The sequence below is a fragment of the Medicago sativa genome, chromosome 5, assembly GCF_051527215.1.
Source record: "Medicago sativa cultivar Bolivia chromosome 5, Bolivia_mono, whole genome shotgun sequence".
In the NCBI taxonomy this organism is placed as follows: domain Eukaryota; kingdom Viridiplantae; phylum Streptophyta; class Magnoliopsida; order Fabales; family Fabaceae; genus Medicago; species Medicago sativa.
In genome coordinates this window covers 50,689,155-50,707,765 of record NC_140753.1, presented here as the reverse complement: position 1 = coordinate 50,707,765, position 18,611 = coordinate 50,689,155, and the positions used below count along the sequence as shown (strand labels likewise).

Here is an 18,611-nt window from a genome sequence, read left to right as displayed (position 1 = left end):
TGTTGTTTATACCTTTACGTAAACACAAATAAAATTGATTTAAATTATGGTTTAAATCTGGAGATTGATGTAAATTTTTTGGAGATTGTTGTTTATACTTTTACAAAAGAGTATAAATTATGGTTGAGAAACTATGGATATTTTTTTGTTACATGAGAGAAAAGAAAACAGAAAAAGAGAACAAAAACAAAAATTAAGTCCTAATAAAGGACACTCCTTGGGCATCCGTTAGAAGCGCCAAAGATAGACTAGGAAAAGATTCATTAACCATAATCAAAGGGTCTCCACAGCTAGCTTCCATCTTTGCAAGGATATCTGCACGATCATTCCCTTCACGAAGAGTATGTTTCAAAACAAAATTTCAATCCTTCTTCATGTAATCTTTGATAATCTCCACCATATTAGAATAATGGTGATAACGATGTGTTCCCATAGTCACCAATTTGACCACATGAAGGGAATCAGAGTAACAAAAAACTTTTTTAAAACCAGCGTGCCAACACAATTTGATCCCAATTAAGAGAGCTTGAATCTCTGCATGTAACACGTTTGACCAACCAATACTCTCATAAAAACTAAAATGGAAATTTCCCTCATAATTTCTCACCAATCCCCCGAATCCCGATTGTCCTGGATTAGTAACGGCATTACCATCCACATTTAGAACCATAACATCTTGGTCACCACTTTGCCAACACACTTCACGAATAGGTCGAGAAACTATGGATTGTTGTACCTCATTTAAAATCATTGTCTTTAAAATAAGGGAAATGATAGATACAATGACAAAATTGAGTGAATAGGCAAAACAAACCTCTGAAATTGTAACTTTCGTCAAAAAACCACCTGACTTTTAAGAAACTTCAAAAAAAACCCCTGAAATTGTCAAACGTCTGTCAAATACCCCCCTCCGTTAATTTCTTCCATCCAACGTGCTGACGTGGCTGTTAAGTGCCCATGTGGCACTGCTATATGGTCAGAAAAGTCATGCCACGTCATAGGGGGTAATTGACATTTTTTTTTTTAAAAAAAAATTATCTAATTTTTTTTCTTTTCAAAATTAATATTTGTGCACTCCCATTGACCTTGCAAATACCCCCCTAAAATTTAACATTTATGTGCAAATACCTCCTTCAAATATAAAATTATGTAGCAAATACCCCCTCAAACTTTAAAACTTATGTGTACCCTCCAACTTTAGATTCATATCGTATTTCTCAACAGGCGTATGGAAGAAAACCATTGTAGGGAGATTGATTTCGGACATGGTAGGTATATGCACTTCATAAAGATGCCTTGATAATCACTTGCAAGTATGCAGTACAAGAGAAGCTTTGAATTGTAAGCTACTAATGTTTCAAAAAATGCATGAAGAGGAAAGGTGGTGGGACTGAACTACATATAGATCATGTAACTTTAAGTATTTTGAAATTATCTTGCATGAATTTTTTTTCTTGCTTGTTGAAATTAAAGTGATGTTGTAAATCAATTTAGTGCTGTAGCAAAACACTTTTCTAGCAGACACTATAATAAAAAGGTGGTTGGCAGTTTGTTGTTTGAAACCAATATGTTCACAACACCCAAAAAAAAATCATTGTTACGGTTCATTATGTCCTTTTATGCGAAAATATGCATAGCATTTTATGTGATAGGGAGTGCTCATGACATATTTCACCTAGTTACTGTCCATTGAAGTTCCTTCAATTCTTACAAACGAAAATTAAATCCTATTTGACAGGTGTGTGAGATGAGAGATGTGAGATTATAGTGATAAGGGTGAACAACATTTCGAACTGAAAATTGATATATAGATTACTCGATGATGAAGATTGTTTTTTTTTTTAGAGGAATGTTGGAGATTGATACAATGCTTCGGTAAAGCTGATTATTCAAAATTGCACATTGCTATTTAATAAGTATAATTTGTTCAACAATGTAATTAGGCACTGGTGAAGTTTATAATTCAACTCTATTCTATGTGTCTGTTGAGTATTTTTCTTTCATAAATGAGTTTTACAATTCACTCTTTATATCACATCTTTGAAGGGATATTTGCACATAAGTTTTAAAGTTTGAGGGGGATTTGCTACATAAATTTTAAATTTAAGGGGGATGTTTGCACATAAATGTTAAATTTCAGGGGGGAGTATTTGCATGGTCAGTGGGAGTGCACAAATATTAATTTTGAAAAGAAAAAAAATTAGATTTAAAAAAAAAGTCAATTACCCCCTATGACGTGATATGACTTTTCTGACCATGTGGCAGTGCCACATGGGCACTTAACAGCCACATCAACATGTTGGATGGAGGAAATTAACGGAGGGGGATATTTGACAGACGTTTGACAATTTTAGGGGAGTTTTTGAAGTTTCTTAAAATTCAAGGGGGTTTTTTACGAAAGTTACAATTTCAGGGGGTTTTTTGCCTATTCACTAGGGGTGGGAATAGGTCAGGCCGCTCGTCAGGGGCCTATGGCTCGGCCTACTAAAAGCTCGGCTCGGCCTAACTCATTTAATAAATGGGTCAAGCTTGAGCTTTTTAAAAAGCTTATTAATTTAATTAGGTCAGGCTTAGGCTTATAAAAAAGCCTATCAAGCATACCAGGTCGGCCTGTATACGAGTATATTACATTTTTCCATATATATTATTTGTTTTTATATATATATCAAAAAGAATTACTGATCCTTCAAATTCTCATACCACAATTATTATTTTGTATGACATTGCTATTGATATATTTATATATATTTGTGTGAACTATTAAGGCTTGCTACTAATATGCCTAAGGTCGATATAGTTATTAGATTAAGTTTAAAATTGAAATCTTTGCTGTTATCAGACATGATTATTCTTTAGTTTCTATCCATCTATAAATTTTACAATTGTGTTTCTTTAGTTTAATATATATCTAATTAATGTTTTATCTCTATATTAAGTATGTTGCACAAATTGAAAGGAAAAAAATTGATGAACAGACTCTGTTTGAAATTTGTAACACAAACTAAGCTTTTAAACAGGCTAATAGGTCAGGCCAGACTTTTAAAAAGGTCAGACCAGGCTTAAAATAAAGCCTTTGACAAGTAAAAGGCCAAGGCTTAGGCCTTAATTTTTTCAACTAGGCCTAGCCTATTTAAGCAAAGCTCGGCTCGGCCCGGCTCATTCCCACCCCTACTATTCACTCTGACAAAATTTATAAAGAAAATTTTAAGACAGTGTATTTGCTAACACCTTTCTTTAATTACACACAATTACATCCCTTGATTTCCGTCAAATAACAAATTTAATTGGTTGAGACATTTTCTTGATAAATTCTTGATAAAAACTCTCTAGATAAATATATAGGAATGCTCTTAAAATAATAATGCCTGAAATTAATGTCTTAAAATTTTCCACAAGGGTATTTAAAAAGAAATTAAAAACTTTACAACACTAAATTAATCATCCGGGTTTTAGTGTTTTGTTTTTATTTTAGCAAAATTATACAATTCATCCTTTAATTAACTATAATTAATTTCAGATGATACTTTCGTGCTTTATCTTTTTTTTCTTCCAATTTAATCATTTATGCTATAACCAGGGAACATTTTAGTCATTTATTTTTGTTTTTCCCGATTTAATCATTTATATTATAAAATATTAATATTGTATAATTTTTTATGTGGTTTTTTTTTCATGAAATATGTATTTCTATGTTTGTATGATATAGACTTGGGTTTGTTTATGAGTTTGATAAATTTCTTATAAGTTTTTTTAGGAATATTTTGATTTTGTTTTGATAAAAATGATAACAATGTTGACATTTTATAAAATAAAGAACGAAATCAAAAGAAAAAGATAAATGAGTTACGTGATTATAAAATATATGATTAAATAAAAAAAATACAAAAGTGTTTTTTTGTTTTGTTGAGGAAATACAAAAGTGTTTTTTGAAATTTAAGTTAAAAATTAAACCGTGTAAGTCTGCCTTTTATTTTTCTTGTTATATATATTGAGACAATAAGAAGTTCTACTACAAATGATAAAACACACAAAATTTATAGCTAAGTAAACTCAAAGTCAATATTTACGTATGATTAAAGTGTTGAGGGATTGAATGTGTCTAATACGAGCCTAAAAATGGTTCCATGATGAACCTTAACGATTTTTAATTAAGAATAAATTTTACAACAATAAGAAATTGATCTTGTCAAAATAATAATAAGAAATTGAAAAACAAATATTTTTTTAAAAAAATTATTTACCCAAAATAAAAGGGCCTATCGTTCGACAATGACAATGTTAGACAACCCCTTAATATTTATACAATTGATCTACTTAATTAATTGATCTAGTCGATAAAATAATTTAATTCACTATTGGATTTTATTTTTTTTTTTGGTGGTGGTCGGGGATTGAACCTCAGACCTTACATATTTTATGCATTGTTCATACCAACTGAGCTAAATGATGACGGATTATATAAATTTAATACTTGTAATGAGTTACAAAGTTAAATAAATCTCCTTCATAGTGTTTTTTTTTTAAAGATAAAACTTCATAGCTGTGTTTGGATTTTGGATGGCTTCTACGAACGAGAAATACTACTCCAATGGTACAAGGGGTGGTGGGTGGAATTAAATACCAATTTTGATAGTGACTTCTTTTACAAATGATTTACTAATCCAATGTATTGATTCCTCTTGTAGCGCTTATGAGTGGTATTTTAACAAGCTTTTTGTGCTTTGTTAGGTAGGTCAAATACCCCCCGGTAACTAATTCAGAATTGTGGGTTAAGTACTTATTATAGTTTTTTTTTCATCTTCATAGATAACCTCATCTGTTAACAAGAGTTACTTTTCGTCGTCTTTATTAAATAAGGGTACAATGCTAAGGCCTTGAACAAAAGGCAGGGCCGTTCTTAGAGTTTTACGGACCTTATGCATAATATGATAAAAAAAGGGCCCTTACATAATACATCATAATTTTTTTTAGCCTATTGTTGTGTTTTTTAGGCTCTTCATTTAGTTTTTTTATATCGCTTTTCACTACCAAATAAATGTTTTTTAGACAACATTTGAAAATAAATTAAATACTCTATATACACCAAAACAAAATGAAATATCGTAAAAGTAGAGAAAAATAGCAAATGCGAAGTAGACTGAAATTTTAACACCCCATTTTCAACTAAAATAGAATTTGCTTTTTATTGTTATGAAAATTATCTCAATTTCTTGGATAATAAATATCGTCGATATTTTTAATATTAGTGAAGCACATTATTAGGAACAAAGGGCCCAAAATAATATCACTAATTTCTTTGATAATAAATTTTCGAGCATATTATTAAGAACAAAAAATAAATAAATATAGGAAGGTGTATATAGAAATTTTTGTGCTGCATGGGATATATATAACAAATCTCACTAAAAGGGCCAAAAATATTAACAGATTTCAGCCCATCCCGATATCATGTCAAAGTTTGGGCCTGTTCGGAGAAGTTTGCTATATATATCCCCCAAAATCCAAATATTTCTATATACACCCGCCACCTTAAAAAAAATTTGGGCCCCCTACCAGCAAGGGCCCTAGGCCGTCGCACTCGCGGCCTATGCCCTAGGGCCGGCCCTGACAAAAGGTCAAAGTTATATTGTGATTATCTTTCTCTCTAGGCTATGTGATCATATTGCTTAAGGTTAAGGGTTTTTATATGGAAAAGGATTTAAATAATTTTATTAATCAAAATGTATTTCATACAACTTGATATATAAACTAAGATTCAGAAACTAGCTGATAATGTGGTTGAGATTATAGACAACTTCATTTGTTTGTATCGCAGAAACTCAACACTGAAATTTACATAATATTGACTAAATAAAGCTATGCAATTATCATAGTAGCCCTAAATTTTGTTACATCTTGTTTGAGGAAAATTTATCTGACACACTCTTTGAATCAAGCTCAAAATCAACAGATCCAAAGTTTAGTTCATGAACCCACTTCAACACTGAAAAGCATCCTAATGCTTCACCCATATGAACATTGCAGATTGGACTAAACCATTTCAATTTTTTCCAGTACAAATGCACCTGCAGCATCTCTTATACACATACATATCCCAACTTCGTTATATTGCGATGAGAAGGGCACATCAATGTTACATTTGAACCTGCCTGCATTTGGCTTCAACCATTTCACATTTCATGTGCTAGGTGATTTAGTGGTTGTTGGCTGGTGTATTTTCCGTGTTGCTTTCCACGAATAGAACATGGATTTGGCCCGCTCTACCACAAAGATTTGAGGATCAGTTATATCATTCCAATTTTTTTATTCCTTTACTTCCGTATGCTCCATAAGACACAAGAAAAAAAATGATGTATCTTCCTTTGATAACACTTGCAAAAGCTTGAAAATTATACCTGAGCTATCATGTCGTTGATTTACAATGTTGCTAATCGTTGCATACGCCGTACACATACTCAAAACAATGCAATTACTTGGAGCACTTGAAAAACAAATGCAAACTATCCTTTTATCCAGGCCGAACCCTGGGGAGTGCAAGAGGTTCTACAGAACCGAGCCTCCAAAAACGATGGGCCTCAAAAAAAATTACACCCCCACTTAAATTAAAAAATTACATGTTACTTTTTTTTCTTCAGTACACATGTATGAGTTTTTTTCTAGACTCTAGTTCTACTTTCTGGACATAAATTTGATGCTATCAAACCACCATCAATTTGTATAATCACTTAATCAGTCAATTTGAAAGGCTATTTCATTGAAAGAATCACAACAATTATTTCTTTTTCGCATAAACTATTCGTTTTCCCCTTTCCTACGACGTAGGAGTGACATTCCAAATGACACAGTTAGGTAAATTTCACCTCTCTTTCACTTAATTTTATTGTTTTGTTTCATGTTTAAAAGTTCTTCTGATTCTGACTTTTAATGAAGCTTAGCTACACAAAAATAAATGCGTTTTATTTTACTCGGACCTATTTTAAAAATAGAACCGAGCCTCCTATTTCATAGAAACGGCCCTGTCTTTATCTTGGACTCTCAAACGGATTGGGAGACAATATCAGCAAACTCGCCACGTTTTTTTTTTTTTTTAAATTTAGGGGAGCATCTTAAGTCTTTGTATCAAATCCCACAAACTATTCACTTTAAAGTGTTTTTTATCAAATAATTTCTGCATACACGTACGTTAAGCCCTATAACGGCGTGTTGGTGATGTAAGCAACAATCTTCTGATCAAAAATTGATTTTAACATTCTAGTCTTTATATTCCTATGATATGTAGAGACACCATCATAAATATAGTTGTTATGCCAAATTGGAAAAGATTCACCATCATCTATACTCTATCGACTTCCTGCCTTGAGAAAGAATGTAGACTTACAAATAGTTCTCCCAACAAATCTAGGCTAATTCCCCAAGATTCACCATCATAAATTCAGCATTGACTTGCCAACAAATACTAGTTAGTATTCACTCTTGACAACAAATACAAATCAGCCGTAAGAACATGCAATTCCTCCACTTCGGCCTCTAGAAGCAAAGCATTCTCCCCTTTACAGTCCAACTCAGCTATAATGTCCTTAATCAATTTAATTCTTCCCGATAAATTTTGGGTGTGATTTTAATTTGATGCTAATCCTTAAGTGCCAATTTAATGAGTTTCAATTTTTCTTTTAGAACAAATCCACCCCACCCATCATATCAACCTGAAAAGAACCCCATTTCTTCTGAATAAATTGTTTATACCCCGGAACATTGGCCCAACATTTCAACATTTGAGATGGTCTAATATGTGCCACTTGAATACAGTTTGGCCAAGTCAAACACCAATCTTCTGACAACAAGAATCTATCCAAACGACTTATAGAATACCCATCACTACGATACCAAGTGAAATGACGGCCCACCCAACAAAAGATCAACCAACAAATTATTTCTGCGAAGCAATAAACTATATAATCAACTTACAAAATTTGATCAAGTCCCTTAATGTACAAAGTTTTCTTGAACAAGTCAACAAACCTATGCTTCAACAAGTCATTTAGCTTATTAAAAAAATCAAATCCCTGATAAATTAATTGAGGTTTCTTACCACATTATTATTCTATAAATTGTGGTGTTAATTAATGATAAGTGTCTTGTATCCGGATTCCTCGGTTAGGGTTGCTAGTAGCGTGTTTTATAGTGGAAGCACATGCAGTTAAGCAACTCAAAATATAATGACTTGTTAATTGCACATAAATTTGGACTATTCTTGTTGTTTTTGTTAATTAGGTGCAGTCATGTCTCTCAAAAGAGACAAAACATTACTGTGCGTGATTAGACATGACGCGTTTAATTTTCCATGTTAATCAATAATTCAACTTATACAAATTTCAAATATGTCCCACGTCAGTTAACGTCTAGCATCATATAGGCCAACATGCATGTTCACGATCCCTCTCAAAAAGGAAAAAAAATAAATGCATGATCACGATCCAAATACCTATTCATCAGACAAACTTTGGAAATGAAGTGTTAACAAATCACTCATGCATTATACGACATTTTTTAAATTTTTGTACACAAAAGATATTTTTTTTTTCCAAGTAATCTAGTGGTTAGAGCTCACACATTTTAAATGCAGAAAAGTGGGATGTTCGAGGTTCAAACTCCGGCTCAGCATATAATATACAATATCCCTACCAATTGAGATAAACTCACGGGGATACAAAAGATAAATTTTTAAAACTTAATATTGTAAAAAACTCACAGGAATACAAAAGATAAATTTTTAAAACTCAATATTGTAAAAGAAAAATACTTGAAAATAATTCACATATTTAAAAACATATTGAATTCGTTCTGCAAGTGTGGAATTGTATTTCTTTTCCTTAAAATAAAAAGTGTGGTATTAAGTAACTTAATTTTCTTCAGTTTTGTTTGTTTGGCTGCGGCCTTTTTGTTTTGTTTTTCTGTATCCCCTCCCATCACGGCTTCTGACGGTCTGTGGTTATTAATAAAATTTTTGGCGATTAAAAAAAAGTATTAATTGCAACAACAAAATATTAGTTAATAACTTTATTTGAGAATCAGTGGCGGACCTTGAGTAAATTTGTAGGGGGTACCAAAATTGTATGTAATATAAATTAAATAGTTTCATGAAGAAACAGTGAGTAACCAACAGTCCAGTGGTTGTTCAATTTTGATTATGGTCTGAGGGAGCTGGTTCGATTCCCACGGGAATGCTTTTTTTGAATAAAAACATAAAAAATTACAGTAGAAATATTAAAAAACGACAGAGGCTAAAAAACGACAGAGGCAGGACTCGACAGTGAGTAACCAACAGTCCAGTGGCTGTTCAATTTTGATTATGGTCTTTGATTATGGTCTGAGGGAGCTGGTTCGATTCCCACGGGAATGCTTTTTTTGAATAAAAACATAAAAAATTACAGTAGAAATATTAAAAAACGACAGAGGCAGGACTCGAACTAGTGCAATTTCGCTGCAACCAAAGGGAAATTTGTGTAATAACTATCCCTAATATCATATATATAGCAATCTTGGGGGGTGCCATGGCACCTGGGGGTCTCCAAAGAGATCCGCCCCTGTTGAGAATAGACAAATACACATACTATGAGAGATAAATTGTTGAATAGATGTTTGTTCACATGCTTAGAAAAAAAAATTACTAGATAGTGTTGAAAAAAAAAAACTAAACAACAATTTCAAAATATGAAGTCAGTTGAAAAATACTACTCATAGTAATTAATGTGTCTTCAATTTATTTGGCATAAAAATGAAATGGTTTTTAAAGCCTCCAATTTTTTCCTTAATAATATAATTATATCACTTATACATTGGTATACTTTTAATATAAAAATTTATAGTATTTCACTCCGGTAATCGAAATTTCTAGATTCATCACTGAGTAAATGTTGCCATAGGATCTAGTTTGTCTGTTTGGTGTTTTCAGGTCTTGTAGGTTTGTCTGTTTTAATTTAGTATGTCATTCTGTTGTGTGGTCTATTGAGAAGACCTATAATGAATCTATATTTTTTGTTGCTATGAGGATTGTAGAGCAATTGGTGGACATTATAAAACTTTTCTTGTAGAAGTTGTTTCTACTCAAGATCTTTGATTATTCCTGCACCTTTTATGAGGGGTTGGTGGAATCAGTGTTGTGTTTTTGCCGATACTAGTGGTTTGTGTCGCTGATTGGGATGGGCCGGTTCATGCCAGGTCTGTTGGTTGGACAATTTTTGTTTCTGTTCATGGTTGAGCATGCTTCAACAAGGAGAGAGAGATTTATCATGTCCAAGAACAACATATTTTCTACTATAATTTCTCAATTTTTTCTATGAACAAGAGACTCAAAGATTTTCAATCACCTATGATATTTACAATGTTTCTCAATCCAATAATCTCACCCCAAAGGCCCTCATACCTTAGCCTCTAAGATTTCTAAAAAAAAAAAATCTATTTTGGTTTCATGATATTTCAATGCATATATCGACAATTCACCACATTGCCTTTAAGTTGACAGTGATGCCAATTTAATCATAAATCATCTTGCTCGTTGCCCCCCAGCTACACTTTATAGTCCCAAGATTCACCTTTTTTTGCACTTTTACATTCTTGATATTTACTTTTATGTTCTTTAGAATTTCAGCACTTTACTTTCGGTCATTTACAATAATTATGCAATTTATTTTATACTTTAATCTTATGTATACCATGATCATGAGTGAGTAGATCTTTTAGTCTTGGGATTGTTGCAATAGTCTAATATTATGTCTACTATCTTTGTCGTGTTTGTCGTGTTTTTAGCATTCAAATTCAATAAAGTATTGTTAGTTTTAATACTAGTTTAGAGCTATTTTACTAAAAATACTTTGATTTTTATTGTCAGGACAAGTAAGGAAGAAATGAGAGCATTTGGCTGAGGTATGAGCAGAGAAATTGAAGAAAAGCAAGAAAAATGAATAACTTAAAACACACGGTTCATGCTGTCTATGCTGACCAATGTGTAGTATTTTGATCATAACTTAAGTTGTAGATTTCAGAATGGAGTCGAACCAAAGGCCAATGAAAGCTAAAATCCATATGACCATATCTACAACTTTCAAGAATACAACTAAGTTCAATTCGGAACATAAAGGAGTGGAACACTTGAAAAACAAAACGCACGGTCTGACTTTGAAGGTGCACGGACCGTGTGTTTCTCCCTGGAACCTAAACCCCAGACCGTGCGTTTTTAAAACTTGGAAGCTAAAAAGTGCATGGTCTGAACCCCAAACCGTGCATTTTTGTTGTCAGCTGGAACTGTTACAAAACTCCTTGATTTCTTTGTTTTAAAGCCTGTAAAAACGAGTTTAATGCTTTGTCTTGAGGTTCTAGGCTATAAATAGGTCCTCCATCAGACTTGTAATTGATGACTCTCTGTCATTACTATGTTTGTAGACACTTTCCATGTAATTTTTAGGGTAATTCATCAAGATTATGAAGCTAAAAGCACTAAAAATTGAAGAATTCAGGTTGCCAGCGAAAATGAAAATCGGGCCCCGACTCTACTGGTTCGGGCGCCGATTTCCAAGCAGCAGGAAGGCTTGGAGTTACTGGAAAAATCGGGCCCCGACCCTCCTGGTTCGGGCGCCGATTTAGCTGCTTCTGTTTACGAAATTTCGGCATTCGGGGGCCGATTTTAGGCACTCGGGGGCCGATTTTTAGCTTCTTATAAATATAAAAGAGGTGTTTCTGAATGGGGAGTTCACGTTTTTGGAGATAAAAAGACATAGAAACTCAAGGAAAGGGATTTTGGAGCACTATTGGAGGAGATTCATCAAGAAGAGTTCATGAATTGTTCTTGTAATCTCTCTTTCACTCTTTCTTTTTGTTTAGCTGCTATGTGTAACTAAATCCTCCATTGTTGGAGATGAGTAACCCTAGATGAACATGATTGTTATTTGACCTAATTTTATTTATTGATGAATTTCATTGAATTGCTTCTCTTATCTCTGTTCTTAATGCTTTTATTGATTGGGCATCTATAAATTGAATTACGGTTTATATTGTGATACGGAAGTGGAATTTATAAATGCTTGAGATAAGAAATCTTTGCCTTTGTAATCTAGGAATAGATACAAACCCTTGGAACCAATTATGAATCCTTGTTCGTTCATGCTTGATTCTAATCTTAAAATTCACTAAGGAATTAGGAGTTTATTTTAGAGTCAACGTTTCTGTCACTAAGGAATTAGGGCACGAATTTTATAGAGGATTCGGTAGCAATTAAGTGAGTCAATTCAATGATGAGAATTAGGTTAATAACATGAAATAAGTCATCTAGTAAAACTCATCTCCAACACTTTTCTCTTTATTAATTTGAACCATCTCTATATTGTTCAATTTCAATTATTGCACTAAAAACCAACTTCGTAACCTTTTGTTCGATTAAGTCTAAATACAATTCAATAGTATAACACGATCCTCGAGTTCGACACTCGGTCTTACCGTTTTATTTTACTACTTGAACGATTTCGTACACTTGCGAAAATCCCAATCAAGTTTTTGGCGCCGTTGCCGGGGATTGCCAAATCACTATTGAATTTTATTTTCTTAATTGAAATTTTTTGCTTTGCAACAAAATTATTGTTTTTATTTTTGTTTTTAAAATTATTACTCACTCATTGTCTAACCTTGTATGCGAGGCCAGCCCTCAGCTGAACTTACCTTTATTCCAGAAGTTGAAAAGTACTGCCGAGCAATCCGGAAAGAAACAAAACTCAGAAAACTTCGAGAAAAGGAAGGGACTAGCGGAGTAGAGGTTGACACAGACGAGCAGTTAGACGAAGAGATGGCGGAGGGACAACATCCACCACCGCCACCACCTGCAGAAAGACTTCTCGGTGACTATGGGGCTCGTGACAGAAACCGAAACAGGTTGACCATTACTAATCAGCCTGTGACGGTGAACAAGTTTGAAATCAATCCCGGTCTATTGCGGGAGTTGAAGGAGAATCAGTATGCGGGGAAGTACAATGAAGATGCCAACAAGCACTTGAAGAGTTTCTTGATACTTTGTGAGACAGCTAAGGTACAAGGGCACTCTGAGGAAGCAAAAAGATTGAGACTGTTCCCGTTCACTTTAACTGATGACGCTTATGAGTGGTTTGATTCCTTACCTGCTGGTAGCATAACAACTTGGAATGAGATGGAAGACAAGTTCTTGGAGCAATTCTTTCCTACAGCCCTGTTTGTGAGGAGGCGACAAGACATTTCCAGTTTCCAACAGAAAGAGGGAGAGTCCTTGGGAGAAGCTTATAAAAGATACAAGAAGCTACTATCAGCATGTCCCGAGCACAACTTTGATACTACTGTTCAGATGCAGATGTTCTGTAATGGTCTACGTCTGGCTACTAAACAAGTTCTTGATACAGCTTCTGGTGGTTCCATAAATTTCAAAACCGCCTCTCAAATAATCAAAGTTATTGAAGTTGTTGCACTTAATGAACAAATGGAGTTGTATGATAGAACTGGTGGTACAAGAGGAGGACTCATAGATCTGAATCAACTTGAGATCAAAAATGCTCAAGCCATACTCACTGGTAAGCAAATTCAAGATGCACTATCCGCTGAAGTGACAAAGAGAATGGCAGCCCTTAATTTAACCCAACCACAGGTTGCCCCGGTGAATCAAATGAACACTGTCAAATGTGATTGGTGCACTGGCCCTCATTTCACTATGCATTGCGATGTGCCCATGGATGCCACCCAAGTGGAGATGGTGAACTACCTTAGCAATCAAGGGAACCAGCTTAGAAATAACCCTTTTGCAAATACATATAATCCAGGCTGGAGGAACCATCCAAATTTCTCATGGAAAAATCAACAAGGTGGTTCTCAAAATCAACAACAAGGGGGTTATCAAGGAAGTCCATCAAACCAAGCTCCAAAGAAGGCTGATTGGGAGTTAGCAATTGAAGCAATGGCTACCAACATGAATTCCCTAGCTCCAGAAACCAGAGAGGCTCAAAAGAATACAAGGGCTTCAATCAAAAATCTTGAAACTCAAGTTGGGAAAATTGCTCAACAACTCACACAAAGAGCTCCAGGGACCCTTCCAAGCAACACTGTCATCAATCCAAGGGATCATGAAAATGTGAACATGGTCACTACAAGAAGCATGAAGAGGGATGAATCACTATCATCTCAAACTAAACATGATGAAGGTGACTCATCTCCTGAACTAATTGAAGTGGAGGTTGAAGTGCGTGATGCCGTTAACACTCATGTTGTCGAAGAGCCAGAAAAGAAGAAAGATGAGCCTCCAAAGCCACAAATCAAGCTGCCTTATCCTCAAAGGTTGAAGAGAGAAAAAGATGAGAAGTGCTTTGCAAAATTCATCGAGATGTTCAAGAAGTTACAAATCAACATCCCATTTGCTGAAGCCCTCCAACAAATGCCTTCATATGCAAAATTCATGAAGGACATCCTTTCCAGGAAGAGAACAATTGATGATGAAGATGTGATGCTCACCGAGCAATGTAGTGCTGTTTTACAAAGAAAAATCCCAAGGAAGCTAAAAGATCCTGGTAGTGTTACGATTCCTTGTACCATTGGAGATAGAACTTTTAAGAAGGCATTGATTGATCTTGGAGCTAGTGTGAGCTTGATGCCCTTGTCTATTTATAAGAAGTTGGGCATTGGAAGAGTAAGAGACACAAGGATGACTCTACAGTTTGCAGATAAGTCTTACAAATTTCCCTATGGCATAGTTGAAGATGTTCTTGTGAAAGTTGATAAATTCATCTTCCCGGTAGATTTTGTCGTTCTTGAGATGGAAGAAGATGATGATATTCCTTTGATACTAGGAAGACCGTTTTTGCAAACCGGGAGGTGTTTAATTGACATGGAAGATGGCACTTTAACGTTGAAATTCTTTGATGAGGTGGTGAAGTTGAATGTTCTTAAAGCTATGAAGCACCCCGAAGAGAAAGAAAAATGCTATAGGGTCGACATGATCAAATCCTTTGTGAAAGAAAAGCTCCAAAAAGAGATACCAGCCCTACCACTTGAAAGAGTCTTAAGCTTGCCACCGGAAAGTGCACAAGAGAGTGAGGATCCTAAAGAATGTGAAGTCTTAGCTATGTTGGAGGCCTCTCCATCCCACAACCGTCGCACCCCTACTAGGTGGGAGGAACTGCATCCTCAAAACGAAGTTGTGGAGAAATCAAAAGAAGCACCAATAGTTGAACTCAAACAACTACCTTCTCACTTGAAGTATGTGTTCCTTGGTGAGAAAGAGAAGTACCCAGCCATCATTAGTTCTAACTTGAGCAAACTTGAAGAAGAAAAGCTGTTAAGGGTGCTTAGAATGTACAAGGGTGCTTTGGGTTGGTCTATTGAGGATTTGAAAGGTATTAGCCCTACTTTTTGCATGCACAAAATTCTGATGGAGGATAATTTCAAGCCGGTGGTGCAACCTCAACGAAGATTAAATCCAGCCATGAAAGAGGTAATAAGAAAGGAGGTTGTCAAGCTACTTGAAGCAGGTATCATCTATCCCATCTCAGACAGTTCGTGGGTGAGTCCCGTCCAAGTTGTTCCTAAAAAGGGTGGGACTACCGTGGTTACAAATGAGAAGAATGAGCTGATCCCAACACGTACAGTCACCGGGTGGAGAGTTTGTATTGACTATAGGAGGCTGAATACCGCAACAAGGAAAGATCACTTCCCACTACCTTTCATTGATCAAATGTTAGAGAGGTTAGCGGGTCATGAGTACTACTGTTTCTTGGACGGGTACTCTGGTTATAATCAAATTGCGGTGGCACCTGAAGATCAAGAGAAAACTGCTTTCACATGTCCTTATGGGATATTTGCTTACAGGAGGATGCCATTTGGGCTATGTAATGCCCCTGCCACGTTTCAAAGGTGTGTCATGTCCATATTCTCCGATATGCTTGAAAAACATATCGAAGTTTTTATGGATGATTTTTCTGTCTTTGGCTCTTCTTTTGATCATTGTTTGCATAATTTATCTCTTGTATTGGAAAGGTGTCAAAAAGCTAATTTAGTCCTAAACTGGGAAAAATGCCATTTCATGGTGAGAGAGGGAATTGTTTTGGGTCACCGAATCTCCCACAAGGGGATAGAGGTTGACCAAGCTAAAATTGAAGTAATTGAAAAACTTCCTCCTCCCACTAATGAGAAAGGCATTCGAAGCTTTTTAGGCCATGCAGGTTTTTATAGGAGGTTTATCAAAGATTTTTCAAAAATAGCCAAACCCCTTACTAACCTGCTTGTCAAAGACATTCCTTTCCAATTCAATGATGAGTGTCTGAATGCTTTTAATACTTTGAAGCAAAAATTGATCACTGCCCCTATTGTCATTGCACCTGATTGGTCACTACCTTTTGAAATTATGTGTGATGCAAGTGACATAGCTGTTGGGGCAGTACTTGGTCAAAGAAAAGATAAGTTGTTGCATGTTATCTATTATGCTAGCCATGTTTTGAATCCGGCACAACTTAATTATGCCACCACCGAAAAAGAACTTCTGGCTGTTGTTTATGCTTTTGATAAATTTAGATCTTATTTGTTAGGGTCTAAAGTTATTGTTTACACTGACCATGCTGCACTAAGGTATCTGTTTTCTAAGCAGGAATCTAAGCCAAGGCTACTTAGGTGGATACTTTTGTTACAGGAATTTGATTTAGAGATCCGTGACAAGAAAGGATCGGAGAACACGGTGGCTGACCATCTTTCTCGCCTGGAGAAGATGGATGAAACAGAGGAGGAGAGGCCTATCAAGGACCTCTTTGCTGATGAGCACATCTTAGCTGTTACGATGGTGCCGTGGTTCGCGGACTTTGCGAACTACATGGTGGGTAAGATTATTCCTCTTGACTTTAACTCCCAACAACGTAAGAAATTCCTACATGACTGCAAGTCGTATGTGTGGGATGAACCATTTTTGTATAAAAGGGGGGTTGATGGGTTGTTAAGAAGGTGTGTCCCCGAAGATGAACAAGAAAAGGTGTTGTGGCACTGTCATGACTCCAGCTATGGGGGACACTTTAGTGGGGATAGGACTGCTGCAAAGGTCCTTCAATCAGGCCTATTTTGGCCTACTTTGTTTAAAGATGCCTTCACCTATGTTAAGAAATGTGACCGCTGCCAACGCACAGGAAATATTTCAAAAAGAAACGAGATGCCACAAAATCCTGTGTTAGAAGTGGAAATCTTTGATGTGTGGGGAATTGATTTCATGGGACCATTCCCATCCTCATGCTCAAAGATGTACATTGTGGTGGCAGTGGATTACGTTTCTAAGTGGGTAGAAGCAATGGCCACGCAAACCAATGATGCTCAAGTAGTGGTTGCCTTCCTTAAGAAAAATATTTTTTCACGCTTTGGGGTCCCTAGAGCATTAATTAGTGATGAAGGCACCCACTTCCTCAATCGAAAGATGGAGGCGTTGTTGAAAAAGTACAATGTGCATCATCGGATTGCCACACCTTATCACCCTCAAACAAGTGGCCAGGTAGAAGTATCAAATAGGCAAATCAAGCAAATACTTGAAAAAACAGTGAACTCGTCCCGAAAGGATTGGTCACTAAAGCTTGATGATGCCTTGTGGGCATATAGAACAGCGTTCAAAACTCCGATAGGTATGTCTCCTTTTCAAATTGTTTATGGAAAATCTTGTCACTTACCTTTGGAACTTGAACACAAAGCATTGTGGGCCACCAAATTCCTGAATTTTGATCTTACCAAAGCTGGTGAATCCAGAATTCTTCAACTCCATGAGTTGGATGAATTCCGGAATTACGCTTATGAAAATGCCAAGATTTTTAAAGAAAAAACAAAGAAATGGCATGATAAAAAGATTCAAAATAGGGAATTTTGGGAAGGGCAATTGGTTTTACTTTTTAATTCCAGGTTGAGGTTGTTTCCTGGGAAGCTGAAATCAAGGTGGTCCGGTCCATTTAAAGTTGTGAAAGTATATCCTTACGGTGCCATTGAGGTGAAGGATCCAGACTGCGACAGAACTTTCAAGGTGAATGGACAACGACTCAAACCATACTATGGGGGAGAGTCAGAACGTCCAACTGAGTCTATCCCGTTGCACTCCACTTGAAGGAAGAAAAGTGGACCGTCAAGCTTAGGACGTTAAACCAGCGCTGAGTGGGAGGCAACCCACTCATTTCGAAAGGTATAAATTTTAATTTTCTGTAAAAAAAAAAAAAAAAAATGAAAAAATCGGCGCCCGACAAATACAAATCGGCGCCCGATATTTATAAAAAAAAAAAAAAAGAGGCAAATCGGCGCCCGACCAGCCCCTAGTCGGCGCCCGATTTACGCGAGCAGAATGAGGCTTACGCCTCTGGAAAAATCGGCGCCCGATCCCTTTAAATCGGCGCCCGATTTTGCTCATTGGAGGTCATGTGTTGGCCGATTTCTTCCCCTCCCATACATAAGTTTCAACACTTTCTACTTCCACAAGTAGTGTTACCATGCCAAAATTGCTCTAGGAACCTTCAACCTCTCTTGTTCATCTTCTTCTTCACCATTCTCACATACCCACATCACTCATCTCCATCTTCATCATTAACAACAACCCAAAACCA

General features: G+C 35.7%; 1 protein-coding gene across 1 annotated transcript; it reads left to right on the top strand.

The window, feature by feature from the left end:
* Positions 1-11,414: 11,414 nt before the first annotated feature.
* LOC146922761 (uncharacterized) lies at positions 11,415-18,121 on the top strand. Its single transcript, XM_085711606.1, has one exon. It carries the CDS (start codon positions 12,680-12,682, stop codon positions 18,119-18,121), a length of 5,442 nt encoding a protein of 1,813 aa, XP_085567732.1. The 5' UTR covers positions 11,415-12,679.
* Positions 18,122-18,611: the final 490 nt, after the last annotated feature.

What these genes read in the sequence shown, in the direction of transcription:
- LOC146922761 (XM_085711606.1), top strand. Translation starts at nt 12,680, where the DNA reads ATGCGAGGCCAGCCCTCAGCTGAACTTACCTTTATTCCAGAAGTTGAA.